Here is a 25,818-nt window from a genome sequence, read left to right as displayed (position 1 = left end):
TTTTATAAATAAGTACTATGTTTGATGCCTGTTAATGTGTTTTGCATTATTATTTGAAGTATACACTTTTATCCATGATCTCAGTTGATGTCTGTTCCATTGTGCTGGACAATTGAGAGCCAACTGAACAATGATCTGAAAGAATTTTTGTTTCAATTCTAAATTTTTGAAACAGATGTTTTGAGTGGACTATTAACTGATTATGATATCCTCTCACTGTCGGATATCCGCCAACATTCTGTAAGAAAACGCGATGCAGAACCACAGACTCACTTAGAACAATCGGTACAGTTTTCAGCCCTGAATAGGTAAGATTGATTATTTTTTTAATACAGGTGATTTCATTCTCAAACTATAATCACAGGGAAATGATAAAAGATGTAACGTTAAGAATTATAAACTGAAGATGTTACTGGTTAGAGAGATGTTTTTCTCAAGATGTTAAAATGGTTACTCAGTTAACCTACGCTTGTAATATTGGTTAGCAGTACATACACTAGGTGCAGGAAGCCAGCACATTTTCTTCTTCCTGCCTTTTCTCCTAAAATCCGTATGAGATTAGTTCACTTGTTCTAACTTACAATATTTATGATTTAGCATGCTAGCAATTGAGTTGTTTTATCCTGAGCAAAATGTAACCTGCCACAATTATTGTTGCAGTTTAGAAAATATAAATGTTTATCATATCCACATTTTTGGGTCAATGAAAGTTACGAAACCAAGTTCAGCATCACACACAGAATGCTGGGGAAACTCAGCAGGTCAGGCCTCAGCTACAGAGGGAAATGAATAGTCAGTGTTTCGGGCTAAGTTTCTTCATGAAGACTGGAAAGAAAGAGGCAAGAATTCAGAATAAAAAGCTGGAGGGGAGTAGATGAGTACAAGTTGTCAGGTGATAGCTGAGTCCAGGCGAGGGGGAAGGTAGCCAGGTGGGGGAATGGAGAGTCCTGATGCTTATCTCTGCATCCATGCCAGTGCCACACCTGCCCTTACAGCTCCTCTTTCATCACAAAAAAAAAAAGACCCTAAAAAGTACTTGCAGGTGTGGCGGTGCTTCACCTGTGAGTCTGTCAGGTTCATTTGTTGCAGCCTCCTCTGCATTGGTGAGACCCAACACAGTTTGGAGGATGCTTCATCAAGCACTTTTGCTCTATAGGTCGCAACAATCGAGATCTCCCAGTGGCCACCCATTTGAATTCTACTTTCCATTCCCACACTTGATGGTGCCTGTTCACAGCCTCCTTTACTGACAGGATGTTTTCTGTCATCCTGGTGGCCCTCTCACTACCCTTCCCCACTTTCATGACCTACTCATCACCTCCCGCTGGTTGCCCACCTCTTCCCCATTATTCCACAGCCTACTCTCCTCTCCTATCATACTCCTTCTTCTTTAACCCTTTACTTCTTCTATATACCGTCTCTTAGCTTCTCACAAAATTCCCTTTTATTCCTTCTCGCCTGTCACCTGACAGCTTGTACTCCTGCCCTCCCCCACCTTTCTATTCTGACTCTTCCCTCTTCCTTTCCAGTCTGATGACAGGTCTCAGCTTGAAATGTTGATTATTCATTTTCCTCCAACATTTTTTTATGTATTGCTCAAGATTTCCAGCATCTGCAAAATCTCTTGTGTCTCTAGATTATTATCAGCGTATTTCTATGTCATGTTGGTTCTACTTCAAGTCTCACTGTTGCTGAGTTGTATCACACGGGAAAGATGCTGAGTGGAGATTATATGGCAGTTGGGAAAATCACAAATGTATAATTCTGCCTGGAAGAGTGCTGCTTGAAGAGGCATTGATATTATGGGAACGGACTGTACTTCTGCACTTTTAGCCTGAATGGGAAAAGAAAATTAAAAAAGAAGCAAGATTTAAAGAAAAAATGAACCTAACAATCTTGGTATCAGTAATTGCATTTCAATTCAGTATGAATTATATGCCTGTGCTTAAAATGTTAAGGATGCATTATTTGACCAATTGTGGGGGGGGTGGGAGATGTTCTATCATGGTGACTTACATCAATTTTACATAATCCCATGTGTTAATTTGGCCAGCTGTAATTTGGTGCAGTGGAAAATGCTGTGATATATTTTGATTATGCTGCCAATTTATATTTTAGAGCATCAGATAAAGATGCATGCATATGAAAGTCAGAACTACTATAATAATAGCTGTTTATTCTTTGAAAATTCTTTGAACTTCCTGTTTCACAGAAATTTTAACTTGTACTTAACTTCAAATATGGAGCATTTTTCTGAAACTTTCAAAGCAGTCATAGTGGATGGAGAAGGAAATGAGGAAGAATATCGTGTGCAATGGAAAAATTTCTTTTCTGGCCATGTGATTGGTTAGTACATATAATTAAATTGAGTGATTACAGAAAATGATACTGTACATAAAACATGTCTTCTGTTATAACCTGTAGCAGTTTTTCAAATAAAAGAATTCAAGTCAAATATTCATTTAATATCAATTTTTTTATTGTAATGGGACGATTGAATTTGAGGGGAATTGTTCAAAATAAGACATTTTCATGAACTCTGTGGGTCTGGATAAGTCATTAGATCATGCGCTAAGTGGAAGTCCTGTGCTACAGTTGTCATGACTACCAGGGTACTTTACACTTGTGAGTTTTTTATTATTTACTGAAAGTTTATACATTATCTTAAACTGTGGGTGACCAAATTAGTTACATTTGTTATATAAATGATGATAAGGTAACTGTGGGCGCAAAAGTTTTAAAAAAATATCGGTTACACTACAGATCATTATCTATCATGTTTATTTTTCTAGCCATTGCTTCTCTTAAATTTTGTTTTAAAAAAAAAATTGCCTCCCTTTTAACCTTGTAAAGGATTATTGGTCAGGCATAAGTTAATTAACAACTGTCCATTATTGAGTTGTAGATGAACTCCAAGGTCCCTGAGTTAAATATTGTAAAGATTAAAGTTTAGTTTATGAATCTTGCCACAAACCTTCCCCTCCTTCACAGTGTGCCAGACTGAACTGAATAAGTTGCAGTTCTACTTTCTTATCGCTGAATCTCTAACACTGTGACTTCTTTGTTGCCTCTTTCCATCTCAGTAACATTCTCCATCTTTACTGAATCTTGGTTAGCTCCTGACATGCTCTGTTTTGGGACCATTGGTTTTCGTTACATTTTTAGCAATAGCATTGGTTAATAGTATCATAGAACATAGAACATAGAATAGTACAGCACAGTACAGGCCCTTCGGCCCACAATGTTGTGCCGACCCTCAAACCCTGCCTCCCATATAAGCCCCCACCTTAGATTCCTCCATATACCTGTCTAGTAGTCTCTTAAACTTCACTAGTGTATCTGCCTCCACCACTAACTCAGGCAGTGCATTCCACGCACCAACCACTCTCTGAGTAAAAATCCTTCCTCTAATATCCCCCTTGAACTTCCCACCCCTTACCTTAAAGCCATGTCCTCTTGTATTGAGCAGTGGTGCCCTGGGGAAGAGGCGCTGGCTATCCACTCTATCTATTCCTCTTATTATCTTGTACACCTCTATCATGTCTCCTCTCATCCTCCTTCTCTCCAAAGAGTAAAGCCCTAGCTCTCTTAATCTCTGATCATAATGCATACTTTCTAAACCAGGCAGCATCCTGGTAAATCTCCTCTGTACCCTTTCCAATGCTTCCACATCCTTGCTATAGTGAGGTGACCAGAACTGGACATAGTACTCCAAGTGTGGCCTAACCAGAGTTTTATAGAGCTGCATCATTACATCGCGACTCTTAAACTCTATCCCTCGACTTATGAAAGCTAACACCCCGTAAGCTTTCTTAACTACCCTATCCACCTGTGAGACAACTTTCAGGGATCTGTGGACATGTACCCCCTGCTCCTCCACGCTACCAAGTATCCTGGCATTTACTTTGTACTCTGCCTTGGAGTTTGTCCTTCCAAAGTGTACCACCTCACACTTCTCCGGGTTGAACTCCATCTGCCACTTCTCAGCCCACTTCTGCATCCTATCAATGTCTCTCTGCAATCTTTGACAATCCTTTACACTATCTACAACACCACCAACCTTTGTGTCGTCTGCAAACTTGCCAACCCACCCTTCTACCCCCACATCCAGGTCGTTAATAAAAATCACGAAAAGTAGAGGTCCCAGAACAGATCCTTGTGGGACACCACTAGTCACAATCCTCCAGTCTGAATGTACTCCCTCCACCACCACCCTCTGCCTTCTGCAGGCAAGCCAATTCTGAATCCACCTGGCCAAACTCCCCTGGATCCCATGCCTTCTAACTTTCTGAATAAGCCTACCGTGTGGAACCTTGTCAAATGCCTTACTAAAATCCATATAGATCACATCCACTGCACTACCCTCATCTATATGCCTGGTCACCTCCTCAAAGAACTCTATCAGGCTTGTTAGACACGATCTGCCCTTCACAAAGCCATGCTGACTGTCCCTGATCAGACCATGATTCTCTAAATGCCTATATATCCTATCTCTAAGAATCTTTTCCAACAGCTTTCCCACCACAGATGTAAGGCTCACTAGTCTATAATTACCCGGACTATCCCTACTACCTTTTTTGAACAAGGGAACAACATTCGCCTCCCTCCAATCCTCCAGTACCATTCCTGTGGACAACGAGGACATAAAGATCCTAGCCAGAGGCTCAGCAATCTCTTCTCTCACCTCGTGGAGCAGCCTGGGAAATATTCCATCAGGCCCGGGGACTTATCTGTCCTAATGCATTTTAACAACTCCAACACCTCCTCTCCCTTAATATCAACATGCTCCAGAACATCAACCTCACTCATATTGTCCTCACCATCATCAAGTTCCCTCTCATTGGTGAATACCGAAGAGAAGTATTCATTGAGGGCCTCGCTCACTTCCCCAGCCTCCAGGCACATCTTCCCACCTTTAACTCAGAGGGGACAGGAAAATTTTTAATTGGAGAAAGGCAAATTATGAGGCTATAAGGCTAGAACTTGCCGGTGTGAATTGGGATGATGTTTTTGCAGGGAAATGTACTATGGACATGTGGTTGATGTTTAGAGATTTCTTGCGGGATGTAAAGGATAAATTTGTCCCGGTGAGGAAGATAAAGAATGGTAGGGTGAAGGAACCATGGGTGACAAGTGAGGTGGAAAATCTAGTCAGGTGGAAGGAGGCAGCATACATGAGGTTAGGAAGCAAGGATCAGATGGATCTATTGAGGAATATAGGGAAGCAAGAAAGGAGCTTAAGAAGGGGCTGAGAAGAGCAAGAAGGGGGCATGAGAAGGCCTTGCCAAGTAGGGTAAAGGAAAACCCCAAGGCATTCTTCAATTATGTGAACAAAAAAAGGATGACAGGAGTGAAGGTAGGACCGATTAGAGTTAAAGGTGGGAAGATGTGCCTGGAGGCTGGGGAAGTGAGCGAGGCCCTCAATGAATACTTCTCTTCGGTAACTGCTCCCTTTCTGTTCCTGACTTCCACCCATATTGACGCAAAAGAGGATCCTGCTACATTACCCACCCTTTCTGTAGCTGTAATAGTATCCCTGACCAGTAATGCCACCCCTCCTCCCCTTTTTCCGCCCTCTCTATCCCTTTTAAAGCACTGAAATCCAGGAATATTGAGAATCCATTCCTGTCCTGGTGCCAGCCAAGTCTCTGTAATGGCCACTACATCATAACTCCATGTATGTATCCAAGCTCTCAGTTCATCACCTTTGTTCCTGATGCTTCTTGCATTGAGGTATACACACTTCAGCCCTTCTACCTTACTGTCTTTACACCATTTATTCTGCTCCTCTTTCCTCAAAGCCTCTCTGTATGTTAGATCTGGCTTTACTCCATGCACTTCTTTCATTGCTCTATCGCTCTGGGTCCCATCCCCCTCGCAAAATCGATGCATACAGTAAGTTGCAAGGAGATGTGATAGGTTAAATAAGCAGGCAAATGAAGTTCAGTGGAGAGGTGGAGCGATGTTTAATATTTCTAAAGAAATGGTGGTCTTTTATGTAATATTGGCAGGAATACAAAGTTATCAATTTTCATTACATCTGCATAGAGGCCTGCTTAGACCCCAATTTTATGCACTGGCTTTAGCTTTAGGCAACTCATCTGAAAAATGATATATATTGAGTATGAAGGGTTTAGCATATAGATTAATTCGAATCATACTGGGGTTAAAAGGATTGTGAGGATATTAGTCTTTTCAGTACTTAACTCAAGAACCTAGGAATTCATCCGCAGCTGAATATTGGATAGTTGTTAATTAAATTAACACTGACCAATAAATATTTTAGATGTTGCATTATCCAAATTTATACTTCCATATTCTTGGAAAATTAGGGAGTTATATTGAGGTTTAATATCAATGTTCCCTCTAAGCTGTGTGGGTGTACTGCCACACAGTAACTGAAATGCTTCCACATACCTAGACTTTGTTGCCACACGGATGGAATTTTCTTTAATATAGACTTCTATTATATTGTCACGCAGATTTCAGGCCGTGTAAAAATGTCCTGCTCAAAGGAATGGTTGGTCCGTGCAGTTGTAAAAAAAATCAGAGGGAACATTGTTTAAAGTGCACAAGACAGGTGACAGTGTTGAAAGAGGAGAGACCTTATTTCCACTGTTGGGAAAGAGTCGAAGGAGGTTTGGGGTGGGGAGGTGGTTTAAGGTTATACTAGTTTAGAAGTGTTTCAAAATTTGAGCTAAGCTGTTCAGTTGTGATGTCTAAAACTTAAAGCAGAGACTTGTGGAAATCTGGAACACCTTCCTATTTTGTTAAAGTTATTTTTTTGAAAGTTTCAGGACCATAATTTATAAATTAAAAACTGTACGAAAGGCTGTAGAAGCAAGGAAGCTAAAAGGATTTAAGATGTACATCAGCTGTGATTTAATTATGTGATAGAAGCAACCTATGAATGGATGGAGGGGCATTGAAAAGTCTAGTCTTATCCCTATTTCTGAAGTTTCAGTACACTTTTCAGTACTCTACAAACTAGCTTGTCCTAAACATTACATCATCTGAAGCTTTTCTGCCTGCATCCTGTACTATATCAGATACCATAAATGAATAATCTAATCCCAGTTTGCATTGGCTCGGAGTGCTCTGCCTTGTTGACATTACTTTTGACTGTTTATCTGATAAGATTTAAAAAAAAATCCAGCAGGCAGTATTGTACTGGGCCAAGTGGTCTTTAGTGCCATGACTTTCTCTGTTTGATATAAAATTAAACTTAGCCATCTTATCTTCTGTAAGTACCTACAGACTATCCAGAAGTCTGACCTGTCTGGGCTCCGTTTCACCCTGCATATCTGATTTGTTTGCACCTTCTAATTAGATAAAAGTTTTCCCATTTGCTTTTGCAGTCCTTATTTCTTCCAGATGAAAGTATGTGTTGAAAAGATGCATTTTCGTCATTTTTTAAAGTTCAACAAATCAAAGAGCCAAACTTTATAGACTACAGTATTATTGGCCTTTTTGAGTTTAAAGGTAGGAGCAAGACTGCCAAATAGCTGTTATCATGTTTGACCTCAAAGTTGGACATTCAAAGAAGAACCACAACATTGCCTGCTACCATCCTTCTCTTGCAGAATTCCTTGCAGGCAGCATGGTCTCTACCATTGGTGGGGCTTATCAGTACTCCTCTGCCCTGTGCTCCTGTCCTCTGTCCTAGGGTAAGGCTTTCATCAAGTCTTTCTTGTCCTTAACAAAGTCCAAGGGCCTTTTTAAAGTTCAAAGTTGAAAGTAAATTTATTATCAAAGTACATACATGTCACCATATACAAACCTGAAATTCATTCTATTGCGGGCATACTCAACAAATCGAAAGAATAATAACCATAATAGAGTCAATGAAAGACCACACCAACTTGGGAGTTCTTCGCCTTTTCTGACCACTGGAAACATTTTCTTAATGTTTTCTTAATGTCCTCTTCGTGGACTTAAAGCCATTCAGGAATTCCCTCCTGACCTTGTTTGCTGCTTTGGGTCTCCTTCATTTGTTTATTTTCCCCCTCTCAATGCACTAGTATTTAGTCAGAGTCAATTGCCCTTTGATAAATGTATGCTTTAGGACCAATTGAAATATAAATTACTGCTGTAAATAACTTTTCAGATTAGCTGGTAAATTTCTGAACTAATTTCAAGAGGTAAGTGCTCTTAAAACCTTCTGTAGGTGGATGTAAATGGGAGGATAGGATTAACAAAAATACACTGTAAGTGAGTGAGAGGATAAGCACACATGATTCATTGGGACTGCTTTAGTCTTGAAGTTTGAGTGACCAGTGAGTTCTTGCCTGGGAGGTGGATTTGTGAGATAATTAGACTGCTGCCTTTGAGCTTTTAATCCCCGAAAATAATTTTGTCTGTCCTATATAAACAAATACTGTGGTACTGAAAATAAGGAATGCAAACAGTAAATGATGAAAATGCCAAATAGGTCAGGCAATGGACATTTCTGTTAATAGGACATGTTAGTTTACATAGTCTGGGCTTTTTACTTGCTGAACTTTTGAACCTGAAGATGCAGTGTTTCAAAAATTTAATTTCATGTGGCAGAATGAAGATAAGCAGAAATAGAAGTAATTAACATATTTGTGCTGAAATTTAACTCCAAAGAATAAAATCTTAAGTTAGTCACATTGGAAAATATTAAATTAGTATTTATATAAGGACTAATACTGGGATAGGAAATGACATTGTAATAACAATTATTTTTCATTCATAGATTAGTGCTTATATAAGAAATAATGCTATTCAACTTCTTAACTGTGACATATATTCAGCTGGACATCCATCCAACGGGACATAAGAGTTTATTGAAATTAGACTCATTTTATGTAAAATTTAAGCAGAGTGAATTAATGGGGCATGGAAAGAATCCTTGAAGTTTTCTAGCAGCCAAGTATTTCCATTAAATTCAGAAGATTCTAAATGAGACTTTGTTGAAAATCTTAACTTACTGAAACTAACAGGCAGTGTCTGGAAATGGGGATGCTGGATATAGCAGAGCCAGTTTTCAACAAGACAGAGTTTAATCTTTGACATATAACATTATGGTCATTGCATTATCCTCTAAGGTGTTATAGTGTTGGGTTTGCTAGCCGTAAAGATCTAAACTCAGATGAAGACCCTATGCCCTATTTGATATAGATAGCTATGGGTATCCTCACTAAAGGGAGGTTATACTGTAACTACCCATCTTGAAAAACTAGTTCACTTCCCTGTTTATCCTCTGCAGTGAGTTTAGCTGCCAATGCCCACTATCTGAGTGGTGGGTCTCCCCTCCCTGCCAAGTAGATACTTCCAACTAACAAAGCAGTTTAAACACACCACTCAGTGATACACATTAATATCAAGACAACATTCAGTGATACACATTAATATCAAAACAACATTCTCAAAGCACATTCATAACTCACCGAGGATTTCTATCTTACAAAATACTTCCAAAGTGCGAACTATTTCTAAAGGATTTCCAAAACACAGATACAGTTCCTATAAGCTAAAAGGACTATGAACTGCAGATGAACCAGTCATCCATCACAGAAATTGAAGGCAGAAGAATGAATTCTAATTCACTCCTTGTTTCTGTCAATCTTTGATGTTCGTTACCCCATTCCTATTAAGCCTAAACTGCCTTGAACTAAGCAACTTAGCCAGTGTTGCCCAATTAAATAGGTCATTATTTTGCATTGCAGCTCTTGAGAAGGGGTGCTGTGAACCAACATCCTGAGTTCTGTAGACAGTGTGTCTGTTTGCAAAGCTGTCCTTTCAACTTTAAAATAATTATTTCTTGTTATTAAAAGCTGAAGACTGGCCCCTGTTTACGACAAGAAACTAAACAAGGAATATTAGTTGGAAGTTTATTTCATTAAAAAACAATAATTTGATCTCTAGAAGTGTCAGCTACTGTGTTTAGAAAGCTAAGCTTGCCAAAAAAGAGGCAAAATTAAAATCAACGAAATGAAAGCGGAAGGCGAGCGGGTGTTCAGCTGCTGAAGGATGGTGCTGGAGTCTTGGGTCTTAGGCAAGGTTTAGTCAACACAGTTTGTGGATTTCACTCTGCAGTTAATGATGTGATGAGTTTCTAGTTTCTGGTTATTCCCTTTTTATTGCTATTTTGTGCAATCTTGATCGGGGCTTATTGGCTCTGTGGCCTGCAGCCAGCAAACAACACAGTGCTAAATTGAACTGAACTCAACTAAACTGAATCGTTCCTGGACTGTTCAATCACTCTGTGGTTTGATGTTTTATATTCTGTGTTCTTCACTAATATTTTTGCAGTTTGCACAGTTCATTTTTTTTATGCACTTTGGATGGTTGATGTTTTCTTTGACCAGATTCTATGGTGTTTGTTTCATGGCTGCCTGTAGGAGGATGAATCTCAGGGTTAAACATACATACCTAATAAATGTACTTTGAAGGCCCTTTGGACAGTGAATATCCATTACAAAGGTTGGGGTTAAGAGTCTTATCATTGGCCCAAAACCTGTTTAGACTAGACCTCCATAAGCACAAGAAAATGAAATGGGTATTCTGTAGTGAGTAACTTACCTGTAGTGTCTGAAAGCTTTCCACAATTTACCAAGGCACCAGTCAGGAATGTGATGATAAGCTCTCTGTTTTCCTGGATGAATATAACTCAACAGTCTTTTAGAATGTTTAACACCATCCAGAACAAAGCAGTCCCTATGTACCGCTGTAAACACTTGCTCTGATGCATCGCCACAAAAGGCTACTTTGACAGCACCTCCCAAAGCCCCAATCACTAACTACCATGAGGAGGAATGAGTGGAAGGTGCACAGGAACATTGCTGCCTGCAGGTTCATCTCCAGGTTCATGAACATCCTTACTTGGAATTGTATGCCTATTCTTTGCTGTTCCGGAGCTTAGATCCTGGAACTTCTGCCTTGACAATCTTAACCAACAGGACTGTGGCGGTTCAAGGAGGTGATTTATCAGTCCCTTCTCAGAAAATTTTGTACCTGGCGATAAATGCTAGTATTGAAGATGTTAGTGTCAATACTAGCACCCTGCAAATGAATTTTGATGCATATAATGTATTCATAGCATTGTCGTAGTTACCACTTTTTCTCTCATCAGTGAACTTGGTATTTTCATAGTTGGCAAAAAAATCATATCCTAATTGGTTAATATTCATAATAATGTGATATATTCATAACATGTTAAATGAAGGCAAACATCAAGCCACAGATCTTCTGTTGTGTCTGATTCAATTCATTTCTACATTAACGTGCCATTTGGAGATCTCCTCAACTAACATTCTGGTTTTGACTGAAAGTGAAATGATTGTAAAGGTTGAAAAATGTTGAAGTAAAAACTGTACATTGAAGGATCAGAAGTCTAATTGTACAATTTTTTAAATAAAAGGTGAACCAGGTTCAAAGGTCCGTGCTCTTATTGATGAGGAGGAATTTATTGCCAGAATTATTACCGATGAAGGAGAATATAACATAGAGGTATTCGTGCCTTTAATTTACCCTTTTGTTTGGGAAAGGCTTAACAGACATTCTGCTACTCTTGTGTACAGAGTTCTTCCTGATGATTGTGGTTTCCATCCTGTCTTTGTAATGTGCTGAAGTTAATATATGCTTAAAAATGATAGTAAATTTTAATATGCATGAACCATAAGTTTACATACAGGAAGCAATTGTAGTCATCTTAACTGTGCCAGTAACGCAGTAGGGATTGAAAACTAAACATTCTTTCATCATGATATTTGCAGTTTCTTCTTTCAAGTATTTAATCAGTTCTGTTAACTTAGAGCAATGGTTTCTCCTTCAGCTATTCTGGAGTGGAACATATCACCTTCCTACAATGAACCTCCTTCTACTTCGCACCTGCTCATTGATTCAAAAGTTGACTATTTGTAATGAATTCTTCTACCAGAAGAAATTCTTCTTTATTCACCCTTAAAATCTTCTATTATTTGAATTGTTACATTTCTCCTAGATTGTCTTTATAACAGTGCCGATAATCTTGATATGTTGATATGTTTCCCACCCCAAATATTGATGAAAATATGCAATACTTTCTTTTAGTTCTTTAGCATCCTTTGTGTTTTATCAGACTGTAAGTGGTGTGACTATACTCTAATTTCTGGTCAGTAATGCAGTTTACCCTTTTATTATAGCTGTAAAATAGCCCCCTCCCCCAGCTTCTTACACCTCTCCCTCTCTCATTCTCTCATCTCCACAATACCCCTCCGTCTTCCTTTGCTACCCCTTTCAGTTTGTATATCCTGCACTCTGTTACTGATTTCTTCAAATTTCACTGTTTTTAATGGTTAAAATCAGCCTGTGTAAAGTTTTATTGGTCAGTTTCTTAATTACATATTTATGCTTTTAATTCTTGTTTCTAGCCCCTATGGAGATTCATTGACTCTGTCCCAGTTGAAAAGTTGTTGGCATATAAATCTGAGAATGTACTGGAAATTGGACGATTAAAATCTTCCAGTGTCTGTGGTTATATAAAACTGAATGACTCTGAGCTCTTGCCAGAAGATGATTATGATGAGGAGGATGATTTTGATATAGATGCCTCTACTGGTAAGTGTATGTGAGAAATTGCTTATTAAATGTATTCATTTCCTGTCTCTTGGTCTTCAGTCAGTATGTTTGTGGCTTTAGGCTCATGCTGTGGATTTATTGGATCAATGTTGGTTTAAGTATAACATTGCTAATGTATAGCTGTCAATGGTGCCGTGAAGATCTTTTCTCAAGAGCAATGGACATGTCCTTTAAAACTAGTAATTACAGAATTAAAAATTCTCCGTAATTTGACCTTTCAGTTCTTAGAAATACATTACAGATTTGATTAATGTTTTCTTGTAAACAGTTTATAATGGATCTGCACTTTTTTTTAAAATGATACAATGTTGATTTTAAGACCATTAAATTTTAAGATTCCATAATATCACGTAATAAGTGGAGTTAAGCAATGGAATTCTTATCAAAAGAGAACTGGTCCTTCCGAAGTGGGTTAAGTCCAATAAGTCCTTTACATTTAAATTGGGCAGTGACATTTTGTACTACTTTCCATTCCCTTCTATTTTATGAAGGTGTATAGAAACTGGATTGCTACCAAATATCTTGATCTCCTCCTACACAAATCCTGTTTAACTTCTTTCTCTTTAGATTGATAAAAACTGGAAAGGGTCTTGTGCATTAGAAATGTTTCTTGCTTAGTTCTACTCACAACTTGTCAATCACATAACATCTAACACATCTCTGAATTTGCAGGTAAAAGGTGACAAATGAGGTCACCTTCTACACAAATCCTAAACAACTTCTTCCTCTTTACAATCACAATCAGAATCAAGCTTAATATCACCGGCATGTGTCATGAAATTTGTTAATTTTGTGGCAACAGTACAATAAAGTACATGATAAATATTTTAAAATATCTGAATTGCAGTAAGTATATATCTATTAAATAGTTAATCTAAGATGAGTAGAGCAAAAACAAATTTAAAAAAAAGTAGTGAGGTAGTGTTAATGGGTTCAGTGTCCATTAAGAAATTGGATGGCAGAGGGGAAGAATCTGTCCTGAGTTGCAGCGTGTATACCTTCGGGCTCCTGTGCCTCCCTTCTGATGGTAACAATGAGAAGAGGGCATGTTCTTGGTGGTGGGTGTCCTTGAAGCCACCTTTCTGAAGTACTCTTCCCTGAAGGTGTCTTGGTACTACGGAGGCTCTACCCCAATGGAGCTGACTAATTTGACAACTCTTGGCAGCTTACTTCAATCCTGTGCAGTAGCCCTCTCCTCTCCATACCGGACGGTGATGTAACCACCATCTAATATATTAGTATGACTAAGTTACTGGGAAGCTCATATTAATGCTGTAATTCCTGCTTATTTACCCAATAAAGGAGATGTTTGATGTTGTCTTTAGGTTATCGGCTTCACACTATAAGGAAATTTCCTGGTACCAGTGCTTTATTCTGATAAAGCCAGGGGTTTTGTTCATTCTTTTGTTTTCTTTAATTCCCATTTGACACTGCAGAAGTCTTGCTAAAATCCATGAACATTAACTGATTTTATATTTCATTGCTGGTCATGCTTTATTGTAGGCCATTGCTTTGGATATAGAAACATAGAAAACCTACAGCACAATACAGGCCCTTCAGACCACAAAGCTGTGCCGAACATGTCCTTACCTTAGAGCTACCTAGGCTTACCCATAGCCCTCTATTTTTTTAAGCTCCATGTTTCCATCCAGGAATCTCTTAAAAGACCCTGTCGTTGCTACCTCCACCACCACTGCCGGCAGCCCATTCCACACACTCACCACTGTCTGCATAAAAAACTTACCTCTGACGTCTCCTCTGTACCTACTTCCAAGCACCTTAAAACTATGCCCTCTTGTGTTAGCCATTTCAGCCCTGGGAAAAAGCCTCTGACTATCCACATGATCAATGCCTCTCATTATCTTGTACACCTAATATATGCATTTTTTTCATTTATGTCCTTTTATCTTATTTCTGGTAAGACAATGGTGTGCCTCGTCATAGCAGCTTCTACGGGATCAACCAAAGGTGTTACTGGCTTTTTAAAATAGATTAGATTATGAGGACACGCAGTCCTCTTTTATTGTCATTTAGTAATGCATGCATTAAGAAATGATACAATATTCCTCTGGTGTGATATCACAGAAACACAGGCCAGACCAAGACTGAAAAACTAACAAAAACCACATAATTATAACATATAGTTACAACAGTGCAACAATACCATAACTTGATGAAGAACAGGCCATGGGCACAGTAAAAAAAGTTCAAAGTCTCTCGAAAGTCCCTCATCTCATGCAGATGGGAGAAGGAAGAAAACTCTCCCTGCCATGCCCGACCACAGTCCGACTCTGAGTCGTCCGAAAGCTTCGAGCTCCGATCAGCCCTCTGACACCGAGTACCGAGCACCATCTCTGCCGAGCGCTTCGACCCCAGCCTCGGTCGCCAACAGCAGGCAAAGCTGGGGATTTTGGGCCCTTCCCTCCAGAGATTCTCGATCGCACAGTAGCAGCGGCAGAGAAACTGGGCCTTTTCAGAAATTTTTCCAGATGTTCCTCTGTGCCTTCTCACATCTGTCTCCATCAAATCAGAATTGTGCACGGCATCCTACTTACAAATATGATATCATTTCACCGGAGAGCTGCGCGTGCTGTGTCGTGCCGCCATTTTCTCCTCCCGCCTTTTTTATGACTGCAAGACTCTGCTGGATATTAAGCACTTAAAGTACTGCAGGTCTACCCCATCAGTGAGTTGCACGTTGGCGGAGAAACTGAAGTTGCTGGACCCGGTGTGGACCATGATGTTGCCTGTGACAGATGTTGGCGTGCAAAGGAGGTGTGCAGTGATTGTCTGACTCGCTTTTCTTCTGATCACAAGACCCTATTGAACAATGGTGGCATGGAATGCTGAATGTGCAATTCATTGGTTTATTGGTGAATGGCAGGGCTTTTCGGCGCAGAAGCTGTGAGGCCTTGGTGTAGTGAGGACAAGTCGTGGGGTCGCTTGCTTACAGCCGTCCAGGGGGAGCAGTGAGAGTCGGGGGCAACACAAGACAGCTGGAGGCACAGCATCTATGTTGGAGTCAGTGTTGCCCGCTCCCAGTGTTGGCTTGACAGCTGGATTGTGTTTGACTACAGACTGCTGCAACATTCATGCACTCAAGCTCTTGGACTATGTATTTTTTTTTGTGTAACTATTTTGCTGCTATCCAATACGTGCCTTGTGCTGTGTATGACTGTTGGTACTTGTTTTGCACCTTGGTCCTCGAGTACTGCTGTTTCATTTGGTTGTATTCATGAGTATTCATGTATGGTTGAATGACAATTAAACTTGAACTTGTCCTTATAACTCTTGATTTCAGGAATACTATATGAAATTGCGTTTTTATACATGTTTTGATTTATAATTTCTGCTGAATGAAGTACACATTGTTGAACAAAATTGTGAACTATTTTAAGAGAATACTAAAGAAAACTTTATTGTCCAGTTTGCTGATTCCAAACCCCCGCTATCATTTTACTAGTAGGGTAAAGGTGAAAGTAGAATGCAGATTGGCTGTATAGTGAAAAAACACTTAACAATTATTACCAAAGGAACAATGCGACTGCTTCACAGGCAAGAGAAAATCTGCAGATGCTGGAAATCTGAGCAGCACACACAAAGTGCTGGAGGAACTCAGCAAACCAGGCAACATGTATGGAAAAAAGTACAGTTAACATTTTGGGCCAAAACATCAATTGTACTTTTTTCATTAGGTGCTGCCTGGCCTGCTGAGTTCCTCCAACTCTTTGCATTGCTCGACTGCTTCACAGTTTTAGTATTGCAAATAATGTTTTGTTTGTAGGTTGCACAAATATAGAAGATCAAGGGAGGAAATCATTTGACTTGTAGCATGGTAACTCTTGTCAAAGAAGTATTTTGACATTTACCATTTATTTCCCTTAATGTTTTAGGTTTCTCCTACTGCCTTTTGCTTTACTGTTTTGTTCAACTATGAATGAGAGTGTTGCCTGTCTATTTTCTGTGTCTTAGTGGGCAATATTTTTGCATTAAATTCTTAAAATGTAATATTACAAATTGTGTGCAAATCTTGTAAATTAAAAATATACAAATAGACTTGGTTTGTTACTTTTTATACATGTACATGTAGTAATCTGTTTAAGTCCTGGTTCCTTACCAAGCCAGCTTGTCTGAGTTAACACTTTGGTCTTCGTGTCTTCCTCTTATCTTAGCCAGCACTTTATTTCCGCCACTAAAACTGGGTAGCTCTACCTTTGTACCACTATTTCGAGATATGGTGGCAAGAGATGGTGATTATTTGTTTACATAATTTGCTGCAAAAAGTAAATTGCTAGTCAGATGTTCTTCCTTTTATTTAAGAAGTAAAATTGTATATACAGTATGTGTCTGTACTTACAATATGAAATTAAGATATTTTCCCTTTTGCAATCTGCTTTCAAGTCTCCCTGACTTGACTCCAAGCCCCTTATAATTCAAAAGCAAATTACAGATGATACAAAAAAAAGATCATATGGTTGACAATGCATCTTTAGTCTACGGGAAGATACAGTGATTGAGTAGGTTTGGCAGAAAGCTGGTAACTTTAAATTTCTGAGATAATGCATTTGGGAAGGTGAAATAAAGCAAGTTTTAGTAAATGGAAAGATACTGAAAGTTACAGTGCAGATACAGGCCCAACCAGCTAGTCCCAATTTCCTGCACTCGGCCCATATCCATGTAAATAATACTATTGCTCCTGCCCCAACCACTTCTTCGGGCAGTTCATTCCATATACTCACCACCCTCTCCATGAAAAGGTTGCCCCTCGTGTTCCTTTTAAATCTTTTCTCTTTTACATTAAACCTGAGCCTCCTAACGTTAGAATTCCCTATCCTGGAAAAAAGACTGTTATAATCCTTCTTATCTATGCCTCTTATCATTTTAAACATTTTAAACAAAGATGTGGAGAAACAGAGGGACCTTGGAGTGTATGTCTGCAGATACTTGAATTGAATTGACTTTATTTCTTACATGAGGAGTAAAAATCTTTATGTTACGTCTCTATCTAAATGTGCAATGTGCAATCAGAGTAATTTATAATAAATGGAACAGTCAATGTAATATAGAGTACACTCAAGTCCGGGTGAGTTCATCAGTCTGATGGCCTGGTGTAAGAAGTTGTCCCGGAGCCTGTTGGTCCTGGCTTTTATGCTGTGGTACTGCTTCCCAAATGGTAGCAGCTGGAATAGATTGTGGTTGGGATGGCTTGGGTCCCCAATGATCCTACGGGCCCTTTTTACACACCTGTCCTTGTAAATGTCCTGAATCATGGGAAGTTCACAACTATAGATGTTTTGGGCTGTCTGCACCACTCTCTGCAGAGTCCTGCGATTAAGGGAGATACAGTTCCCATACTAGGCAATGATACAGCCAGTCAGGATGCTCTCAATTGTGCCTCTGTAGAAAGTTTTTAGGATTTGGGGGCCCATACCAAACTTCCTCAACAGTCTGAGGTGTTGTTGTGCCTTTTTCACCACACAGCAGGTGTGTACAGACCATGTGAGGTCTTCAGTGTTGTGGATGCTGAGGAACTTGAAGCTGTTCACCCTCTCAACCCCAGATCCATTGATGTCAATAGGGGTTAGCCTGTCTCCATTCCTTCTGTAATCCACAAACAGCTCCTTTGTTGAGGGAAGGGTTGTTTTCTTGACACCACAGTGTCAGAGATGACTTCTTTGTAGGCCATCTCATTATTGTTTGCGATAAGGCCTGTCGTTAGCAAATTTAATTAGCAGATTAGAGCTGTGGATGGTGATACAATCGTGGGTATACAAGGAGTAAAGAAGGGGACTCAGTGCGTAGCCCTGAGGGGCTCCTGTATTGAGAGTCAGGGGGTTGGAGGTGAGGGAGCCCACTTTTACAACTTGCTGGCAATCTGACAGCAGATAAAATGGCAAAAATGCAAGTAGGATGCTTTCTTTTATTAGCCAAAATGTATAATATAATAATATTAAAGTTATGCTAGAACTATTTGCAACATTAGTTGGTTTTTTTAACCTAAGAGGAAAGATTGGGTAGCCATGGGTTTGTTTATACTGCAATGCAGCAGGCTAGGGAAATGTGAGGTGTGTAAAAATTGCAAGGATCCTAGATAAAATGAATATTGTGAGATCATGAGGTATGCTTTACAAGAGTTGATAGAAGGATTAGAGAGGAGATAAGGAAAAGTTTCTTTTCACTTGCAGAGTATTTGGAACTTGCTGCTTAATAGGGTTATATAAGCATTACCCCTTGACACATTTAAAAGTACAGACGTGTATTTGAGGAACCAGTGATGGAAACTGCTGCTGCTTCTGGCCAGCATGGACACAATAGGGTAAATGGCTTCCTCTTCTGTAAAATTCCTTTTGATTCCGTGATTCCATTGCATTTGATAATGTGCATGTTTTCATAAGTTTTTGTAAAAATTAGGAGGCTGTTGGTTAAGTTAGCCATTAGATTTTAGCAGATCCGTTCGACTTACTTATGCTAGAAGCCACTTTGCTCTTCTGGACATCTTTCCTCTGCAGAATCCAGTGCACTAAACAGCTGAATGTCATTCCAGTAAATGATGCACTAATCAAGATTTTTAAAAATTATTTTAATTGTCTGAGGTGAAGAATCAATAAACATTTATACTAGATAATTCAAGTAACCATTTTAGTATTGTATTCTACACAGCTGTCTTTTTCTAAGATGTATCCTGTTTTTATTTCCTTTGGAAAGATGCAAATCATCTCTTTTCAAATGACTCAGAAATTTTAAATTCCTTGATAGAATATATCCAGCGACAAAAACGACAGAAGGTGCCTCTAGATCCTGAAAAGAATACCTGTAAAATGCTAGTAGTAGCAGATCATCGTTTTTTCAAGCACATGGGACGTAGTGAAGAGAGCATCACTATTAATTATCTGGTAAGCAAACCCTAAGATTCAAGATTCAAGATTGTTTTATGTCATTTCCTGCATTCCTGTGTTTTTGTTTTACCTAATCCAAATGGTGGGTGAAATATAAAACAAGTGTTAGAACTACCCAGTGGAGCGAGGATGTGATCTGCAAGCCATCCCCAGATGACAGACAGATTTTGTTTTCACAGAAATCCATCAGTTGATTTTGTCTAAAAGTTGGAAAATGCACAAAAAAAAATCACTGGATATGCTAACTATGCCCCCACGATGTTGTAATGAATGGCATCAAAAGTACAAAAGATTGATTAGAAAGAACAATTACTAAAAGTGGATAGAGAGAAAAAGCTAGTTCTGCTGTTTGGAGGAAAGAAAGTACGTACATTTGTTGGACTTCTGAATCTAATAATATGGGAGTTCACTCATAGGTATGGGCCGCTATAAGTTAGACGCTCGTTACCCGGGGCGGCCTGTAATTTAAAAGATACATTTCTGTTTGTTTGTGTCATACATTGAAAACAAAAAATAGCCTTTTAAGTCCTTTATATTGGCAATAAGTTTTTTTTTAACTGCATTTGTTCTCAAGCTTTTTCTAACATCATTTGTCTGCTTGCCCACCAATATATTCATTGATAGTGGGCAGAAAAATGGGTCAATAAATAACCCATTTCTCTTCCTGTTAATAAGTTTTCACTTGAATATCAAGTCAATAAGTATATCGTGAAAAGTTTGGGTTTTTAAATCTGTACAATGTCTTTGGAACATTCTTTCATGCATTATAAAGGGAAAATAGCAATGCTGAACTAAGAATTTAATGTTTTTTAAATATGCCTCAGACAACTTAGACATTTCCTTTTGTTCTGTTTGAAACATATCTAAGTATTTTGGTCCAGGTCATTATGCTTAATTTCATTTTTCAAATCAAGTATAAACCTTGCCCCGCACTTTGGTAGAATGTTTTATGTTATTGCGTGAATGCAAACCCAGTTTAATCAAATTGTACTTGCAAATTATCTTGATAGACTTGATCTGGAATGTATTACTTTACGTATATGCAATATAGAAAGTAGGACCCTGAAAGCATTTTATTCGTAACATATGTGAAAATATTTTTTTATAATTTTATACATATTGGGCATGGGTAATTGGTAGTTCCAAAGATACTGTGTGTGTTTAAGCATACTCTAGATTTCTATGCTTGTGCAATGCATCACAAGTATATGGAATAAACTGAAGATCAGATCTTTCTATCTAACCTCTCACTCCAGCCCTAGCCTTGACACAGAGTTTCAGGGCGTTCCATAAATTACTGAATAGAGGTAATGTAATGGCAAACTTACTCTCAGTAAATTGCATCTCAGTTTATGCCACCACAATTTGGCATATCTAGCAGGCAGTGAATGTAGTTGCTGCTCTTCATTGAATAGTCCAGCAGTTAGCCTAAGTTTCCACAGTTGCAACCTACTCATCATTTGTGGCCTACTCTGTCTAGTGGGATGGCTACTAAGGTTGGGAGCTACTACAGGTGCACATTCCTTTATCGGAAATTCTGAAATCCAAAAAGCTCTGAAAACCAAAGTTTTTTTTGCCAACAGCTGACGTCATTCAGGTGTGACGTGGCAGCACTAGCAGAGGCCGCCAGATGTAAGTTGTGGCTTAGCGCTTGTACTGGTTACACGTGCATTTGCTGTTCGCTGATATTTTGTGTTCACTGTTGACTTGGTGTTTAATTTCACTGTGAAAATGTCATAAAGAGCTGCAGATACTCCTATGGGTAACAATGAGAAAAAGAGAAGGAAGCATCTATCATTATCAATAATGCAGAAAGTGGAGTTATTGCAGAAGCTTGATTGTGGTGTGTCTGTCCGGCGTCTTACTGAAGAAAATAGTGTTGAACTACCACTGTATATGTTTTAAATAAACAGAAAGACGAGTTACTGAAGTTTTATAGTGACAGTGACATTCTACATTTATTCCAATAAGTCACTTACCATGTGTTTGATTTGGTTCGTTTGAAGCTGTATATGTTTTATTGAATGTTTTTGTTGGAAATAAAACTTCTTCTTGTCATTATTCCCTAAACAAGACGGTATAATAATTATTTACATAGCACTTACATTGTATTAGGTATTATAAGTAATCTAGAGATGATTTAAAGTATATGGGAGGATGTGCATAGGTTTGGTGCGCCGCTGGGTCCTAAAGTCCGCTGCATTGAAACAAGTTAAGTAAGGGACTTGAGCATACGTGTTTTTTTGGCATGGGGGGGTTGGGGTCTGAAATCCGAAAAACTCTGAACTCCGAACTCCGAAATCCAACTGGCCCCGAGGATTTTGGATAAGGAATTGTGAACCTGTATCTGTAAAAGTAAGTATGACTGAAATGCAACTGTGAGGCACGGACTGAGTCCATTGTGATCTAGCCCAGTTTGAACAAATTGTTTTTCTGATTGCTCATTTCCTGATTTAACATACTTGTGATAATCTTTAACACAGATAGAATTAATTGACCGGGTGGATGACATTTATCGAAATACATCTTGGAATGATGCTGGATTCAGAGGTTATGGTTTGCAGATAGAAGAGGTAATTAAATTAAACAAAAACATTTGTTAGTGATAGTAACTTTTAACTTTAATGCATGAAGCAGAAATAACCATACTAAAAACTTCTGAAACCTATTGGATTTATTTTTCAGAAAGCATTTCAAAATCATCCAAATGAACTGTGTTCCATTATGCTTATGATGTAAAAACTAACACTTATTATGTTTCTTTCTACAATCTGAAGACCATGTAGCAAAGTTCATGTTGTCGTTGACTGTCCAATTTACCTCAAAATTTTGTTAATTAGGGGCTTGTATTGGAAATCATGAAACTGATTATTTCAACAAGAGTGAGAATTAGCCAATATAATTATCATAAAAATTGAGTCAAAATGCAGCAAAGATACATAACTAGTGACTGCAAAGATCAACAAGTCAGCTAATGAGAATCTAATGTTCTACTATATAGCATTTAGTTTAACAAAACGTGAAGTGCATTTCAGAGATAGGATAAGTAGATCATAAATAAAATAAAAGTTGACGTGATACAAGAGAAATAACATGTGAATTCAATGCAGGAGTATGCCATTTGGCCACTCATGGCAGCTTTGCTATTCGGAAGGATCATGGCTGATCTGAATCTCTGTGCTATTTCCCAGCACTAGCCCTCCTTTACTGTTTCGAAAGAAAAGTAGTCTCAGTCTTGAATCAACCTAGTTCATAGACTCACAACTGAAAGAATTGCATCCCTTCTGGGTAGAGAATTCCAAAGGTTCACTACATCTGAGGAAAAATTTCTCCTCATCTTATTTTTTAATGGCCGGTTCTTTAATTTGCGACTGTGGCACCAGAGCTGGAGGAGTATCATCACTGCCTGTACCCTGTCAAATCCTGTATGAATTTTGCACATCATTGAGATCACCTCTCGCTCTTCTAACTTAAGGGAGTACTGGTTTGATCTGTTTTATCTGTCCTCATAGAACAACCTGCTCATTCCAGGAATTAATCTGGTGAGCTTCCATTGCCCTCCCTCTATTACCAGTGTATACTTTCTCAGAGAGGGAAACCATTCCTGAACAAAATATTCAGGTGAGTTCATACCAAAGCACAATATCATTTCCAGAATGTGCCTATTTTCTTGCAGTCAGATCCTCTCATAATGAAGGCCAGCGCACCATTTGCCTTCCTAATTATTTGCATTGCCTGCATATTGTAGAAGTATGCAACATGGTAAAGGAGTTTGTCTTTTTATAAAGAATAAGATGAAGGCAGTAGAGAGAAAGGATCCTAATTCAGAAAATAAAGTGGAATCATTTTGGGTAGAGCTCAAAATTAAGGGGCAAAAAATATTGAGTGTTGATGAAAGGCTCAAATACAGTGCCTATAAAAAGTATTCACCCTTCCCCCCTTGGAAGTTTTCATGTTTTATTGTTTTACAACATTGATTAACAGTGATTTATTTTGGCTTTTTTGACACTGATCAACAGAAAAAAAACTCTTGTGTCAAAGTGAAAACAGATCTTACAAAGTGATGTAAATTAATCACAAATATAAAACAAAAAATAATTGATTGCATAAGTATTCACCCCCTTTAAAATGATACACCAAATCACTGCTAAATCAATGTAAAACAATAAAACATGAAAACTTACAAGGGTGGAGTGGGGGTGAATATTTTTTATAGGCCCTGTATACTTGTAATATAAAGCCTAATAGAACTCAAGACATTTAAGATATATGCAACAAGGGTAATAAAATAATCTTAGGAGACTTTAATATACATATAATCTAGCAAACCAAGTTTATAAAAATAATATTGACATGGCTTTGTGATCAGTAAATTTGTCAAACATTATATACTTAAGTTTTTTGAGGATGTAACCAGCAGATTCCAAAGAAGGGATCTCATAGGTGTTGTATATTTAGATTTTTTTTTAGAATGTATGTGATAATCTACCACATAAAAGAGTGGTGAGCAGCTCATGGTATTAATGGAAGTGTGTTAGCATAGATTAGTTACCACACAGAAGGCAGTTGGTATTCAAGTATGTGAGAAAGTATGTTGTAATGAGAATACATGGATTCTACAAGAAGATATAGATCGGTTAAATGAGTAGGTGAAAATTTCAGAAATGGAATTTGCTAAGTCTGAAAGTGCAAGGTTACATTCATCAATATGAGGAATAAAGGCAGACAATTATCTATGAAGGTTTATGGATGAGCAAAGAACAGAGGGAGCCAGTAATTCTTGTGCATGAGATAGCAGGCAAGTGGTTATGAAGGCAAATGGCATGTTGCCATCATTATAAGGAAGTACAGTGGATTCTGTTTTGCTGGGACACACTGGGCCAAGTACATTTTGGCCCAATTAAGCTGCTGCCTCAATTAGCTGAAGTTTCACGGAAATAGTTAAAAAGGTGTAAGAAAGGCTAAGTACCACTTAACTAACAAATCACATATTTATAGGAAGTACAGAACAAAGTAGAATACTACCAATACAGTACTATAAAACTGTGTACTAATTCCTAATAGTTAACAACGGAGGAGTTCATTCAAAGTACGTTGCTGTGTTCTTTTGACTGTAAGTGAACAAAATCAGTGCAGACACCTCGTGCAGATAATGGACTGCCTTCGTACAATGTTTCGATGATTGCATCCTCCAAATCATAATTTTCATTGTAACATTCAAGATGATTATGGATACCTTCCAATTTTTCATAGTTGCTAACGTGTTGAAGTAATGAACACGTTTTCATTTTCACTCCTGGCCATTTCTAGTATCTCCAAGCTTGAAGACTTGAAACCGCAGTGAGCAAAACAGTTCTGAATTGTCTTACTGCATATTTCTCACCAACTGTTAGTGACAAAAATCATTGCCTTTTGAACACAGCCTCACAACTGATGCTATTTTAAAAACTGTTCACCCTAAGGATGGTGTAGTGCTAACGGCTACACAGTGCATGTACCTAATGCTAGTTAGAAACTGTTCAGCAACAGTCTCCTGTCCTAATTAAGAGGCATAGTGTCCCAAATAAACAAAGGGAATCCTGGCTATTTTCTTGATTAGTTTTTGTTCTTTAAGAGTTGTCCCAAATAAGCAGCTGTATATTTACAAATATAATTACAAATTTCAGCTTTATCGAACAGTTAGTAAGAAAGAGAAAAGATAAAAAGAGGCCCATTACAGTTAACACAGTCCAAATGTGTGCATCAATTTGGAGATCATCTTGAAGTTGTCTTTTTACTTGCGCGCTGGTCCCACGGATGAAAGCACACACCACATTCTGAATGTCGCTTGAAATCCATCTCGAACAAACAGGTGGTCTCTTGAGGTTATTGGCCTTTCCTCCTTGCATCCACTTATCTGCACAAAGCACTTCGTGCAACAGGGACGCTCCTTCCCATGGCATCCTCAGCATCCTAACCCTAACGCTCTCCCGGCTCACACTGTCCATCACAAATCTCACTCCGCCCAGCTCTGTCTGGAGCCTTCTCCCAATTCCACCATCCTGAGTGGCTGACATAGCACTCCTAAGTTGAACATTATAGCCCCTTATTTTTTGAGCCAATACCAAAACATTCTAAAAGTAGAACACACTGCTTTTACAGAACATCTAAGATGTTGAAACTAGTGGAAGCATCTCAAAGGAAGGAATATGTTAATTGAAAAGGGACCAGTGATTTAAAACTTAGGTGTCTGACCATGACCTTACAGGGGATGGTGAATTTCAGTTCTCTACCCCAATGGATCATGGAGGCTAGGTCATAGGTGACATTTAAAGAGGAAATAGATAAATATTTGAAG

General features: G+C 38.5%; 1 protein-coding gene across 2 annotated transcripts in view; it reads left to right on the top strand.

Moving 5' to 3' along the window:
- The window catches only part of adam17b (ADAM metallopeptidase domain 17b), a 101,141-nt gene that overhangs the window by 25,512 nt on the left and 49,811 nt on the right, over positions 1-25,818 (top strand). For both annotated transcript variants that reach the window (XM_072251201.1, XM_072251200.1), the window contains exons 2-7: positions 176-308; positions 2,213-2,346; positions 11,387-11,475; positions 12,378-12,564; positions 19,342-19,478; positions 21,965-22,054. In XM_072251201.1, coding sequence (XP_072107302.1) covers positions 176-308; positions 2,213-2,346; positions 11,387-11,475; positions 12,378-12,564; positions 19,342-19,478; positions 21,965-22,054 — 770 coding nt within the window. The remainder of the gene's footprint in view (positions 1-175; positions 309-2,212; positions 2,347-11,386; positions 11,476-12,377; positions 12,565-19,341; positions 19,479-21,964; positions 22,055-25,818) is intronic.

Source organism: Mobula birostris, chromosome 2, assembly GCF_030028105.1.
Source record: "Mobula birostris isolate sMobBir1 chromosome 2, sMobBir1.hap1, whole genome shotgun sequence".
Taxonomy (NCBI): domain Eukaryota; kingdom Metazoa; phylum Chordata; class Chondrichthyes; order Myliobatiformes; family Myliobatidae; genus Mobula; species Mobula birostris.
The sequence above is the reverse complement of the archived record's forward strand: the minus strand, read 5'-3'. Positions and strand labels throughout refer to the sequence as shown.